The sequence below is a fragment of the Bidens hawaiensis genome, unplaced genomic scaffold, assembly GCF_021521415.1.
Source record: "Bidens hawaiensis isolate Kalapana, Puna unplaced genomic scaffold, B.hawaiensis_p1.1 tig00026381_1, whole genome shotgun sequence".
NCBI lineage: Eukaryota > Viridiplantae > Streptophyta > Magnoliopsida > Asterales > Asteraceae > Bidens > Bidens hawaiensis.
Genome location: NW_027494244.1, coordinates 102009 through 116691, shown reverse-complemented (window position 1 = coordinate 116691; position 14683 = coordinate 102009). Strand labels below are relative to the sequence as shown.

General features: G+C 37.2%; 3 protein-coding genes and 1 pseudogene across 5 annotated transcripts; 1 reads left to right on the top strand and 3 right to left on the bottom strand.

Annotated features, from left to right (window-relative positions):
• The first annotated feature begins 714 nt into the window (after positions 1-714).
• LOC143573322 (anthocyanidin 3-O-glucosyltransferase 2-like) lies at positions 715-2511 on the top strand (annotated as a pseudogene).
• A 3097-nt stretch (positions 2512-5608) lies between these two features.
• On the bottom strand, positions 5609-6677 carry LOC143573336 (putative disease resistance RPP13-like protein 1). The gene is made up of 2 exons (XM_077058242.1): positions 5973-6677; positions 5609-5925 (listed from the first exon to the last, which is right to left on the bottom strand). Exons 1-2 carry the CDS (start codon positions 6643-6645, stop codon positions 5609-5611), a joined length of 990 nt encoding a protein of 329 aa, XP_076914357.1. The 5' UTR covers positions 6646-6677.
• Positions 6555-13997, bottom strand: LOC143573328 (uncharacterized). Of its 3 annotated transcripts, none has more exons than XR_013142409.1 (9): positions 13780-13997; positions 13465-13699; positions 13071-13133; positions 12851-12890; positions 12165-12229; positions 11953-12069; positions 11668-11796; positions 11439-11544; positions 6555-6597 (listed from the first exon to the last, which is right to left on the bottom strand). XR_013142409.1 is itself a non-coding variant. In XM_077058235.1 (8 exons), the coding sequence occupies exons 1-8, from the start codon at positions 13815-13817 to the stop codon at positions 11503-11505; spliced, it is 729 nt and encodes a 242-aa protein (XP_076914350.1). In that variant the 5' UTR covers positions 13818-13997; the 3' UTR covers positions 11322-11502. The 3 variants fall into 3 exon arrangements, 1 of the variants encoding a protein (XP_076914350.1); XR_013142410.1 differs by having other exon boundaries at positions 6573-6600; positions 11447-11544; XM_077058235.1 differs by lacking the exon at positions 6555-6597 and having other exon boundaries at positions 11322-11544.
• On the bottom strand, positions 8330-10542 carry LOC143573335 (uncharacterized). The gene is made up of 3 exons (XM_077058241.1): positions 10345-10542; positions 9722-9808; positions 8330-8830 (listed from the first exon to the last, which is right to left on the bottom strand). Exons 1-3 carry the CDS (start codon positions 10540-10542, stop codon positions 8330-8332), a joined length of 786 nt encoding a protein of 261 aa, XP_076914356.1.
• Positions 13998-14683: the final 686 nt, after the last annotated feature.

Genomic DNA, 14683 nt, shown 5'->3' with positions numbered 1-14683 from the left:
ATCTGGATAGATCTGAAGCTCGGAGTGGAGAGAATTTAAAACCATCACAGATCCGGAGGCTTGACCGTCCGAATCAGGTAGTTTCTTTTTTGGATCTACAAATCTTTTTCAGCTTCATTTTTGCACAGATTTGGAAGCACCTTTTAGATCTATGGATCTTTTTGAGCCTTAATAGAACAAATCTTGAAGCATCTTTCTGTAAACTTCCAGATCTGGATTTTCTTGGATGAACAGATCTGAGAACCGAGACGAAAATCGAAGGGTAGCTCGTTGCCGTCCCACGGATGGCGCCAATGTAGAAACATGAAATGAATCTGACCTGATCCCTGACGATGTTCCTCGGTCTTCGAGATGAACGAACCACGTCTTGATCTTCTTCTCCGGTTACTTGAGATCTGCAATGGCTTTTCGGGGTTGTGGAGGTGACCGCTAAGAAATCTCGAGGATCTCTTGTTTACAGACACAAAAATGGTTATGGTGGTGGCTCTTATTGAGCATGACCAACCCTTAATAAGGAGGTGGAGACCTCCTTATATAGGGAGCCTCATGGCCACCATCATGGTAACCTAATGGGCCTAGCCCAGTTAGGGTTACCTCCACAAAACCCCCTCAGCCCAATAATATTGTATTAGTCCATATAATAAAGTAAGCCCAAACATAATACATTAAGGTCGTGAGCCGGGTTTAGTACCATACCCCTACAAGCCCCCCACAAGACGAAACCTTACCAACACGTGACCCAAAAGCCCCCATGACTTTTGTCAACGACTACATTAACAGTCATTGCAAACACGTAACAAATGTTGTAACCGATATCATAAGTCAACCGGGTTCGGGTCAACTCTCCGGGTTCGTTGTTGACATGTTGTGTCCCGGTATGATCGACGTGGCAAATGGTTTTAATGTTCCCACGTACGTGTTTTACACGTCTAGTGCTGCTAATCTTGGGTTTCAATTGCATATACAAATGCTTTGTGATGATCAAAATAAGGATATTGTTGAGTTGACTAACTCGGATGAAGAGGTTAATGTTCCGGTGTTTGTAAACCCGGTGCCAACGAAGGTGTTTCCGTCGGGGTACGATACGAAAGAAGGCGTTGACTATGTTTTGTTGACTTCACGGAAGTTGCGTGAAGCGAAAGCAATCATGGTTAATACATTCTTGGAATTTGAGACGCACGTGATCCACTCGTTGTCTTCTGACACGAGTGTACCGCGTTCGGGTCAACTCTCCGGGTTCGTTGTTGACATGTTGTGTCCCGGTATGATCGACGTGGCAAATGGTTTTAATGTTCCCACGTACGTGTTTTACACGTCTAGTGCTGCTAATCTTGGGTTTCAATTGCATATACAAATGCTTTGTGATGATCAAAATAAGGATATTGTTGAGTTGACTAACTCGGATGAAGAGGTTAATGTTCCGGTGTTTGTAAACCCGGTGCCAACGAAGGTGTTTCCGTCGGGGTACGATACGAAAGAAGGCGTTGACTATGTTTTGTTGACTTCACGGAAGTTGCGTGAAGCGAAAGCAATCATGGTTAATACATTCTTGGAATTTGAGACGCACGTGATCCACTCGTTGTCTTCTGACACGAGTGTACCGCGTGTTTACCCGGTGGGGCCAGTACTTAATTCAGAGGGTGGTCACATGGAGAATTCAGATTCCGATTCAGACAATGATGTCATAAAATGGTTGGACGGTCAACCGCGGTCGTCCGTGGTCTTTTTATGTTTTGGTAGTTTGGGATGCTTTGATGAGGTCCAAGTAAAAGAGATCGCTTACGCTTTAGAACGAAGCGGCCACCGGTTTCTGTGGTCCCTACGGAAACCGCCTTCGCCAGAGCAGACATCTAGAAGCTCTGGCGATTACGAGGATCCGGGGTCAGTTTTGCCGGAGGGGTTTCTAGAGCGGACTAGTGGAACCGGGAAGGTGATAGGGTGGGCCCCGCAGGTGGCAGTGCTGGCTCATAGTGCGGTTGGGGGGTTTGTGTCGCATTGTGGGTGGAATTCAGTGTTGGAGAGTTTATGGTTTGGTGTACCATTGGCTGTGTGGCCGATATATGCTGAGCAGCAGATGAATCGTTTGAGATGATGGTGGAGTTGGGATTGGGAGTTGAGAATAAGTTGGATTATAGGAAGGATTTGTTTGATCCAAAAAGTGATATTGTTGGAGCTGAGGTGATTGAGAGGGGACTAAGGAGGTTAATGGATGATGATGGGATTAGAGAGAAAATGAAGGAGATGGGGAAGATGGCCAAGTGGCTGTTACAACAGGTGGTTCCTCGTACGAATCTGTTAGTCGGCTCATTCGTGATTTTATTGGGAATGTGTCGTGAATGTGATCGAGTTCGTGTCTGTTTGTGTTTCTAATTCAAACTACCTTTTTTATATATGAAATAATGAAAAAAAATAAATTCCAGAGGCCATTTATAAAAGGGAAAATGAGCGAAATGTCCACCTTTGACCGTTCTCATTTAGCCGTTCCATCTTACCTGCTCCATCATGTCCGGCCCAAAACCAGCCGGTATGTCTATTTTTTCCACACCAATAATCGGACGCCACATGTATAAAAACCTAATGTTTCCAAATGGTTTCCCAGTTTTCCGACCGTTTGACAAAAAAGTTGCCGGCACACCTAGTTTTGAAATTCAGGGAGCCGGCTAGTTTTTTCAATTTTCCAAATTCGGGGTCCGACGGTTTTTTTCAATTTTCCAAATATCATGCACGGATTCCAATGGCCGCTAATGCAACTCACAAGAATCAAGTTCCATGGTACGGATACACATCTTTTTAGTTTTCTAAACAGGGGAGGCTCGGGGGGTGTGCGAGCCTCCCCTTATATAAAAGCAAGTGCTTTAAGAAAACACATATAATCATTTTTTCAAACATCTTGTAAAACACTATTTTCTGATTATTTGTATTATCAGCACAGTGATGTGATAATCTCCCTTGAAATGCAAACTCCAAACACCTCGTTGATAAAAAGGCGGCTTTTGAGTTTATATATTAGATTATTGGTTGATATATAACATCGCAAGTGATAAATGTTATTGAATATACTAGATAACAATAACTTGAAAAGGTTCAACTTTAATTGCTGCAACTTGCAGAAACAACATTGCAGCCCTCCGAGTTTTCGTTTCTCAGTGACAACACCTCAACTAACTTCATTGTTAAATAATCCCTGAAAGACAAATAAACAAAAGTTAATAAAATAAGATCTCAACTTAAATTGATATTTTTAACAGTATCAGGCAAACAAGGTTTCAACTGTCTGATACAAATATCAAATGCGAGTGCCAAGTAGAACTATATTCAAGCCATATGAACTTGATTAGTAAGACATAATTTAAAAATAGAAAAAGAATTGCACCAAATATAAGTTTTTAATATAGTTTTTGTAAAAAAAAAAATCCATATAGCCCATTTGACTTAAAATAGGAAATACTAAGTTACTAAGGCTATGCGAATGCGTAGTGGAGGGGCTATAAATTGGGCGAATTGTGACACGTGAAGCCCAGTCAGCAAGGGGTGAGAATTTGTTTTTGGGGTGTAATGGTGTATGGCTACAAACTGGGCCCACAATATCTTTTTCTATTATTTTCTTTTTATAATTAAACTAAACATATAAAAACCAAATAAATTAAATAATTAAATAAAAATGTATTAAAATTAAAAAAAACAAAACTAAAAAAAAATACATACCTAAAAAAAAATACATACCTAAAAAAAACTAATATCCATAATATTCGCGCATTTTTTCAATTCCCGGCCGCTTTCAACATAGCGGCAATCTTTTCGTGTTGTTTGTTGGTTTCTCTCATGGTAGCGGTGAGTTCCACGACAATCTTTTCGTGTTTTTTGATGATTTCTCTCATGATAGCGGTGAGTTCCACGGCATGGGTTTCGAAAAGAGGGAATAGGTGGTTCGGTTGGTTCGGGTTGTTCTAGGATTAATTATTTTTTTTGACCGTTGCCAACGGTATTATTATTAAAATAATAATATTTTTTCCTCCCTCCGGCGACAAAACCCACCCGCCCCCGCCCCATTTCGCCCCAATATCGCCCGAGGGGCGGTGTTCCCCCCCCCAAAATCGCCCCATTTCGCCCTCCAAATTCGCCCACTACGTTAAGCCTAACCGGCCTTTTTCACATAAGTACAAATGTACTATCAATGATTCATGACTTTTACATATTCATAAAGTTCACCACCATTTGTTCTCGTCATAGTAAAAATAAAAAAGAAAATATAAAACTGTTTGTTTGAACAAAATAAAGAAAATATCAAAAACATAGTCACTACCGTTTTTACTGTATCTTTGTTCTAGTTTTGGGCACTGAATTATTTCCAACCTCAAAAGTGAAGGAAACACGGTGTTCACATTTACACTTAATTAGCTCAGTTAAGTTCGTCATTTGTGTTCAGTTATGCTCATTCGTTACATTCGTTAACTGTTCGTTCATACAATTAACGAACGAAGATAAACGAATACGAATACGTTCATTAACTTAACAAACACGAACAAGAAAATCCCGTTTTTTAACTTGCTCGTTTTCGATCGTTTGCTCAGTTAAAGTTAAACGAACAAACAAGAACATACTTCGTTCATGTTCCTTCGGTTCGTTTACGGGCCTGGTGCTACTTCAAAGTTCTGATACTACAAGGGTATATAAATAAATTTTTACAAAAAGTTTAATAATCGATTAAGAACATACCTTTCCAAGATTTGCAATAGGTGAAGGGAGTGAAGACCAATCAGTCAAAGTCAACCTCTTATTACTAAGAGAAACCTTGACCATGTTTCTTGGCAACCCAGTATTAGAAACCTCTGATGACGCTTTCCTCGCAGATGATGATGATTACGTTTATTTAATTGATGATTATCAACCAAATCTCCAGTTTTAGTAACTTTATTAACTGGTGTTTGAACCTTAGTTTCCTCTTTAGATGGCATCCTTTCACTTGATGATTTTCTTGAAGTCTGCATCAGAAGATTATTTATTTGCATCCATAAATCAGAAACGAGAACCGATAAGAAAATAAAAATTGGAAAACAAGAAAAACTTCCTAGTAAGATGCTCAAACCTCAATGATTAACAAATTAAGGATTTTTAATTAGGTAAGCACTGTCATGACAACTTTTGTTTTTAAATGAACAAAAAAACTGTTTATTTGAATAAAATAAAGAAAAACAAATAAATTCGTTGTTAATTCTGAATCATTAGATAGAGGGAGAGACCTTCAAAATATGCAGATACTGGGGATGTGGGAGATGAGACGCCGGTCACTGCCATTTTTACTGTATGTTTCTTCTAGTTTTGGGCACTTGTATATATGTAAGATCAAAAGTGAAGGTAACATCATTTCTGGTAGATGCATCATGTTTGGGCACTCTGAAAAAGAGAGATGTTGGAGGGAGGTGTGGGGTACTTGCGGATGGGACAATAACAATAATTTGTTCAGACTAGGGCAATCGTGAAACTGTAGATGTTTAAGGGACGTGAGGTGTTGATAAGCAGAACCATAATCTTATTTGATAAGCAGAACCTACTTTGCTCTACACCCCTAAAAGACATTGCCATAAAAGTTCTCAAACTTCTAGCTCCTTTAAATGCATCGGACATCTTGTAAGCTATTCACACCCAATGCATATAGAGCAAATAAGGACATAGCATCATCATGTGACAGGCTTTGCAGCTGGGTTAGATTACCATAACCCAACTTTTCAAGCAACTTATACTTCCGTGTTGTCATGATGATTTTACTTCCATGAGCACATGCATGAAACGGGCCAACCAGGGTTTCCCAATCTTGTCTCCTTTCACTCCATACATCATCTAAAACCAATAGAAATTTTTTCTGCTTCAGGCGTTCTTTAAGAGCTTCTTGAAGCAGATTAAGATCTGCAAATTCCTTTGTTTCCCCTGTCACGGATTGAAAGATAACTTTGCTAATACCGAAGCTATCAAACTCATCGGAAACACAAACCCATCCTTGACTTGTTGTTCATCATACAAAAGTCTAGCTAGAGTTGTTTTACCGACCCCGCCCATACCAACTATGGGAACAATGCTAAAGTTTTGAGCACCTCCTTCATACCGCAACAACTCGCGGACCAATGCCTCTTTCTCGGTTTGTCGTCCAACAATACTAGATGCATCGACCATAGAGGTTTGCAATCTTCTATTAATATCTTTTGGCCAAGTTTCCTCTTTCACAACAACTAAACCAAGAGTAGTTTTCTGGTCTACTAGTTCTTGTAATTTAGCCGTAATGTTTTCAAACTTGTCATGCGTCAATGAGAAATTAGTGCAACATGTTGGGATTAGCTTTCTTACCTTGCTGGTCATGCCTTCTGACTCACCGTTGAACTCACGGTGCATAGCTTCGGTTGCCAAATCATCGAGTACGTCGTCTATGTTGTAAGCCAAATGTTGGAGATCATTCAGCCATCGTTTCACAGATCGATTGGTTAACTCCTTCTGAGAAGCATCAGTAAGCAAATCTTGGATCAGGTTCAATGATCCCTGCAATTTCCTGATCTCAGCATCAATTCCCTTGTAGTGGTCAAGTTTTTTCAAAGCCGTAGTGGCCAGCTTCTCAAAGAGCACGGCGAGGAAGGCAGAAAGCACGATTTCAGCCATGAGATTACAGATGAAACGAGTGTTTTTGTGAAGCTTTGTGTTGTTTACAGCAATCATTCAATGTAATGTTGAAACGTTATATTATTGGTTTGTACTTTGTACCATGTAAATCTGCATTGGCCAATAAGAAAGAGGAGAAGCGGATAGGCCTATCTATAATCATATGGATGAAAATATAAAGTCATCGGGTCAATTCACTCTTTCATATTTTCATTTTACTCTGCTATAAGAGGGGTGACAATCTTGACTCATGGGTTGTATCAAAATGTATAAGATGGGTCAGAATGAGTCAAACTAAAAAAAGAAAATGATTGAAACGGGTCAAAACAGGTTGACATTTCTCGGGGATTTTTTTTGTTTTTGTTTATGGAACGAGAAAAACAGAGGAAACTTTTTGGTGTTTTTACTTTTTAATTTTTTGATTTGTATTTCTAGTTGTAATTTTCTAATTATTTTTTTTGAATTTTTTGGTGAGGAGTTTTGAAATGGGTTTTGAAATCTCAACCCATTTTGACCAATTAAAAAAACCCCTCACCAAAAAATAAAAAATTATAACTTGAAATATAAATCAAAAACTTAAAAAGTAAAAACACCAAAAAGTTTCCTCTGTTTTTTCATTTCACAAAAAAAAACGAGAAATGTCAACCCGGTTTGACCCGTTTCAATCATTTTCTTTTTTTAGTTTGACTCATTCTGACCCATCTTGATACAACCCATTCAACCTATGGGTCAAGATTACCACCCCTAGCTATAAGTAATCAAATCTAACACCACAAGTGGTGTTACACAAAATTAAAATTAATGAAATTAGACCCAGATTGCCCCTTGCATATCCCACACATGCGTGCTCAACAATTCAATGGTGTGTATTTTGCTTTCTAATATATGGGTCAAAGTCTACATTTTTTTTTGTTTATTATGCATAGTCCAGGTGTAGCTTGACTCAGGATAAGGGAAGAAGGGGGGGGGGGGGGGGGGGGGGGGGGAAGTAAGGGACAATAGCTATTTCACATGATTTTCGGATGTATAATATTAAAACGTTTACTCATTTTAATTAAAGAACATGATAATCGCCTTATTAACACTAAAGATAGGTAAGTACTTGAAATTTGACATTTTATCACCCAAATTTTAGGGCATTATGGACACAAACATGGTGGTGAAAGAATTCAAACAATATAGCAAGACAACATTGTATGTGCTAATTAACCCATTTTATTCCAATTCTATACACACCGGTTACAACACTAATTAACCCTTATGGCCTTATGGATGTGATGCTTATACGGACGGGTGTATACATACTTTATACACACTCATGCCTGTTTTATAATGAAAGGCCATGGGCAAAACGTCCATTCACAAATCACACGCAATTGATTGGGCTAAGCGCCAGCTTGCATGCCCTCATTAGGTTTAGAACACCCATTACGTGCCACCCATAATAGTTTTCTAAACAACCAAATGATTCATAAACAACAAAAAGGAAAATGTATATGTATGAATGCATCTTCTATATGTATGTTTTCACTAATGGTGTCCCAAAATAGATAGATGTCGAAAACTCAAAATAAAACATCTTAAAAACCTCACTAATTCATTATTCACATGAACACTCAAATATTTGACTCTATACCCCCAACAATATGTTGAACTTGTATATATCCACGGTAAAAAAATTCATTTACTTTTTATCTTTGCTTCTAGTTTGTGATGAATCTAAACTTCCACTAAGTGCAACTGCAGCTGATTCCACATGCGTAAGCAAATGATCATAAATCTTTTTCTTTATCCCATCAAACGTCTCTAAATTTTCTCCATTTTTACTCGTCTCAATCTTATCTAACCAACCGTTCACACTCTTGAGCTGAGTCAGCATACCCGCGATCCTACCATTATCAGATGGCGTGGTGGTGCTGACATCAGCATCCAAGAATCTTTCGACGAACCCCAAGAACCAATCTTGTGACTCTGCTTGTAACATTTGTGCCAGCTCTACTTCTACCGTCTCTTCAAGACCACCCCCTTGCTCCCACTTTGTTGACTTTTGGTCAACTTCTGACTTCGACGTTGCTGAGCTGGCAATCTTTGTGTTGACTGGTTGACGGGGTTTGACTTGCAGTTTGGTGTGGGCCCGTCGAGTAGTACTGTCGGCTTGTTGGCGGTAGAAGATGGTGGTTGTTTGCTGTACACTGAGAATGATGATAAATTGGTGATCTTCACAGTCGGATGATGAATCACGAATGCGATTTTAAATAAAGATTCAGCAATTTGATGAGCATTATTCAAGCTAGTGTACATTGATAAAACTGTTCAACAGTAGGCTGTGGGTTGTCTTCTTTTCAGAATATCAGAATATGTGCTGTCACATAAAAAAATATGAATTAGGAAACATAATATCAAGAAAGTAGATGCTATAATTATTTAGATTTTTTAAGCTGCAAAGTACCTTATAGTAGTTACATGGATCGCAGTACGAAAACGGGTACGCAGCTTGTGTATTTCTAAAATTTGGTACGAGAGGGGGTAGGTTCATTTGGAACGTCAATTCGGTACGCAGTACGGTGTACCATATAATTTGGTAAATCGTATTTGGTACAAAACAATCTAATATAGATTTTGTTTATAGTTTTCATAAGTTTCTCTGTTTCTAGCATAATGTAACTAAAGTTTAACTTTAAATAAGCTTTATTTGTGGTTTAATATGTAGCTAACATTTATCTACAAAGTTAAGAGTAAACTTTAATCAAAGCTATAACTTAAAGGGTGAAAACTGTAATTTTCAAATATAATAAACAGTTAAAGCTTGATAATTTGTGTGAACAAACTTATTGGAAATTCCAATCAGCGAATTAAACAACCCGAAACGTGTTTTTTGTTCAATTGGGAACGCGATTGGAATCAATCGCGAACACGATTAATCTGCTAAAAAATCAATTTGATAAAAAATCGGAAACTACGAAATTTAATGATCCGGATCGCGTTTCCATAGCGATCGGTACACTTATGTACCCGATTCCGGTACGGACGATCTGGAACGAATTTCGCCTGTGCTTTTACGGTTCCTGTGACTTACACATTGGAGTATGTTTTCAGCAACCAAAGCCTCTAACATAGCTTCCATAGCAGCAATTTGTGCAGCATCTCTATGCTTCAGGACTTCCTGCATAATAATAAATCAAATTTTAGAACGAATGAACATGAGCACATGTTTCATTTGTTCGTTTATGTTCATAAACGGTCGTTCATTTAAACTTGTTCATGCATGTAAACGAACTGAACTGTCAGTGAGCAATTCATGAACCACTCGGCGGGAAGTTCGTTTATTTAATAAATGCATGAGCATGACCTTTTTGTTCATTTAGTTAAACGAACAAGCATGATCCATGTCTCTTCTCTCATTTATGATCGTGAATGTTTACAAGCCTAATCATATTTATACACCAAGTTACAACCACTGCAGAATCAATGTTTGTTATACCGTCAAATATAACATAGAAGGAACAAGGTAAAGAAAAGAACTCACAGAAGTAATGTGAGCTTCAGGCTTCATATATTTCTTGGTAACATCCAATCTTGGAGTCCTTACATCCATATTACCTTCCCAACCCTTCCTTAAAACCTTATGACCCAACTCAACACCATGAACAAAATTCTTTATCGAGCTTCCGGTTCCAAATTCTTCACATTAGTACTCACTTTTCCTCCCAATTTCAACTTACCAACCGTCGTATCCAACCTTTTAATACCAGCCTGCTGCTTAATCCCATTTGAAAACTTCTCAAACGAACCCGGCAAAGAATAACAACTCACAGGAGACAAATCCAATCCACGTGAATTAAACGATTTTGCTTTTAACCATATTGTAACAACCAAATCCGTTCCCACCTTCGACATTTGTGACTTAGATATCGCACACTACTTTTCTTATTATCCACTTGATTTAATCTCACTCCTTTGGAACCGGAACTCGAACCATGACCTTTATTATTATTATTAAGAAACCTTAAATAGTGGGTAGCCACTATATCTTCAGGGGTACCCACAAAAGGGTGTCGCCCAGGTACAAGGTGACACCCTTGTAAAACGGGTACCGGAGAGGCTGACTCCAGCCTCTCCACAAACATATACTGACCCAATTGAATCTTATCAGTCAGAATAAGATCAGTCTGTTCGTCAGGTAACGTCACATACGTGGCGTGAGACGAATCCGATACCTTTATGTAAAACCCTTGGTTTTTTAAAAACTCACCGCCAGATAAAGAAGGAATAATGCTTATTTCATTAATACGATTTAAAAAATCATGACTTGTATTAAAAGGTCATGACTAATATAAAGAGAACTTTTTAAGTCACTAAACCTTTTAATACACATAAAACCCTGGGAATATCACTCGATGTTTAGAAAAATTACCGGATGCAATTTATGCCGAGTAAATTAAAATGGGGTGTGGCCAACATGTACATCAGAAACAATTTAATTAAAAAGGCCCATAAGCAGGGTGAGTCAACAAATTGTCTTGTAAGGATAAAAACAATTTAATTTTATCATCCAGAATCCAAATGCTTTAATTTGTCTTAGAGTACTCTGCATGCATCACCCACATCACCGATGGGATGTCTTGAAGTGCTTTAATTTGTAAGATATACTGTAATTTTATAAAGTTTTATATACAGGTTTGGATATATGGGAGTTGCAGTTTTACAGAATCTTATTCAATGAAACCCAAAGCTTAGCTTTAAAAAAAACAAAAAAAGAGAAGACAATTATCAGAGTAATACAATAAGACTACCTAATGACGGGTCCACTAGGTAAATAGGGTGCAGTTGAGATCACAGACATCTATAATGATTCACTCAATGATGCTTCCGAAGGTAGTCTCTTGATCTTATGTCAGCCTAAAGTCCAATGAATGTAATATATGAGTTAACAAAATTGTGCTAATAACATCTAGTGTTTAGTATATAAAACTATAGTCAAGCACATGGTTATTATTATGATCAAAGGATATGGTTATCTACCTGTCTAATGGGCTCTGGCACACGGTATTTGCATGTTCTTTTAACAACTTCAACAGCAGAAGCAAGAGATACACGGTGGCCAACTGAAACAAATATTGGTTTAAATGATCCTTTACTTGAACACATTGCCTGCACAACAAAATTAATTTTAATAAACAAAGTAATCGTAAGACCTTCTTCATTGACATCAGACAAAATCATATATTTCTTGCATCACAAACAAATGACAAACATCAAGATTATAAACAGAGGTTAAAAGGATTAAAAGTAAAGAGAATATCTTACTGCTCCTAAAGTGTTCCCTGAGTCCCCAATTAAAGAGATGAAGTCTACATTGAAGTTCTCTTCAGCTTCTAGAAGCTCCCTTACGCGGGATTTAGTAAGACCATCCACGTGATGCAACTGTAAAGATGAACAATCACTCAAACCATCCACATGGTTATTTCAACCCGAATACCTCAAAAAGTTATAAATGATAGAAAGGAAGATTGGCTTACATTCTTCCCTATGCCAATTGTAGGAAGATTAGCTAGAACCCCAAGATGACAAGCTGAGCCAAAACCTGCATATACATAAAAAAAAGTTCAATACAATGCAGCTTACATGATATATAGCAACATGGTGTAAAAAATAATCATTCCTTCCATCACATACTAAAACCAATGAGATAAGGAATGCAGCCTATCAAAATTACGTATAAAACCCACATGTGTTGTTAACCATTGACGTTCTTAATGTACTTTCTTTCACACGTATAGTTAATCCTAACACACCATTTCATACTATCATTGTTCCATGGTTCTAAACTTTAGCCATCACGGTCTCAAGTTATTTACATGTATCAATTATTCCCAAATAAAAACTAACATGACTCATAATTGTTTGACTGAAATAATATACAAATTCAACATGCTTTAAATAATTTGAAGAAAGAACATTTTTTTAAGATTGTGATATACCAAAAGCCAGCCCATAAAAACTAAGAAAATTTTGGAAGTTTCAAACAAAAATATGGCTAGTCGTTTTATCAAAACCACCAAAATCGCCTTAACTACCAAAAGCCCTAGATCCCTTAACTACAAAAATAGTAACTGTGTCCAAAACCATCTATAAGGATTAAGGACAAACCAAACTATAGGTGCAGAATTCAGGCAACAAAAATAGGTTTAACAGAAACACATGCCTCGAGGATGAAGTATTCCGTTTCCATCGATCATCAACAACTGAGCATAAAAGGAAAAGAAAACAGATATTAATAAGAAAGCGGCTTAAAGAGTGAGCTTGATAATGAGATTCTGGTTCTATGTGCACATGTCAAGTTAACTTTTAGCAGCTGCATAGTTTATCATTAAGTCAGACATGATGCAGAAAAAAGAAAAGCTATGATGAAAAACGACCATCACCTGAGGATAGAAAGGATGAGAAGAATCCTGCATTTTCTTTAAAAGTTGAAGAAATATTGGAGCCTGATTACAATAAAACAATGTAAGTAATTAGAAAACTTTAGTACCAGCTGTAAGTACTCTGCTTGACTCATCATGTTAGGCAATTAGGACATACATACATACATACATAGGGAAAGAAAGCAGATAAACTTTCCTCATACACAACTTAAGAGTTAGCAATGACAGTGAAGAACATAAATAACACTTAAATTCGGCATAATAACATTTACATAAGAATCATTAAGGGAATCTAAATAACACTTTAAGGACATACATATATAATAATCTCAAAATTACAGTAAACTAATGGCAAATATGTGAAATCGATAACGAAGTAAAACGAAAAGCGAACCTCTCTGAAGGCGAGAAAGCCAGGGACATAGGGAACATCGATCTCAACAATTGCCGAGTCCTCATAAACCACATCTAGGGTTTTGAATTCCAAAACAACCAGAGTTCCGCAGGCTACAGAGGAATTATTATCTTTTAAGAAGCTTATATCAAGTCCACCTATATACTTCAATTCCTCCAATTTCCAGGTGTAATCATCTTGAGTGACTAATTTCTTCTTCAACGACTCCTGAGCCCTAATTAGATTTGGATCGAATTGAACGAACATGTGAGATGATCCGAGAGGAATGAAATGAGGAGATTGAAATTTACTTACTGAAGCCACTCGTTTGTTATCATCTCCTCTCCATGCATTTCATTTGCTCTGCTCTGCTCTGCTCTGCTCTTTACAAATTAGTTTCAACTGTCAATGACACCTGGGTAGGGTCGGTCATTCGACCGGTGGTGGAAACCAGAATTTTAATATTTTCGAGCCGGATGGCTCAGGTCTGGTCGGTCATTCTATGAGATGAGTAAAATGCAATATCAGTGTCATAACAAAGTATATTATCAATATTTAATAAAATACAAAGTCATAATAATATAAAAATATATTATATATTATAAAATCTTTTCTTACGCGTTTTCAACTTTCATGTAATATAATTTTGTTTTGTTTTTTTCTTTTCATTCATGTTATTATCCACCATGTCATGTGCGTTCTACATGACGGATACATCCCAGACGAGTAAACGACATGGTGAACTTGCACCAGTACATCGATAATGCTCAAATAAAAGTTCAATAATCTTATTTTTTGGTGACACATGTTTCTATAAAGTTACACATTTTTTTTGTCAATAAGCTTATGTAATCGCAAAACGACATCAACCAACATATTTTGAAATTTTGTAATTCAATTCAAGTAAACATTTCTTTCTTTTGGGTCTCAATTAACATTCAAAAAGCCAATAAAGTTTCTAGATTATGTTAATCGCCTCGAAACCGTTTATATCTTATTCATTCAGGGGAGAGGCCCTCATGGGTTCATTGGTATTATTCATGTACCGATCAATCATATACTGCCACCTCTTTTCTACCCTTAATTACCCACAAACCACAAAATTATTGGCAACACATATCTACAAGTACCATAAAACTTTATTAATTTATTTAATTCTTCTATGGTTAACAATGAATCAATTTTGTGTAGCAAACATTTACCATATAATGAAGCCATG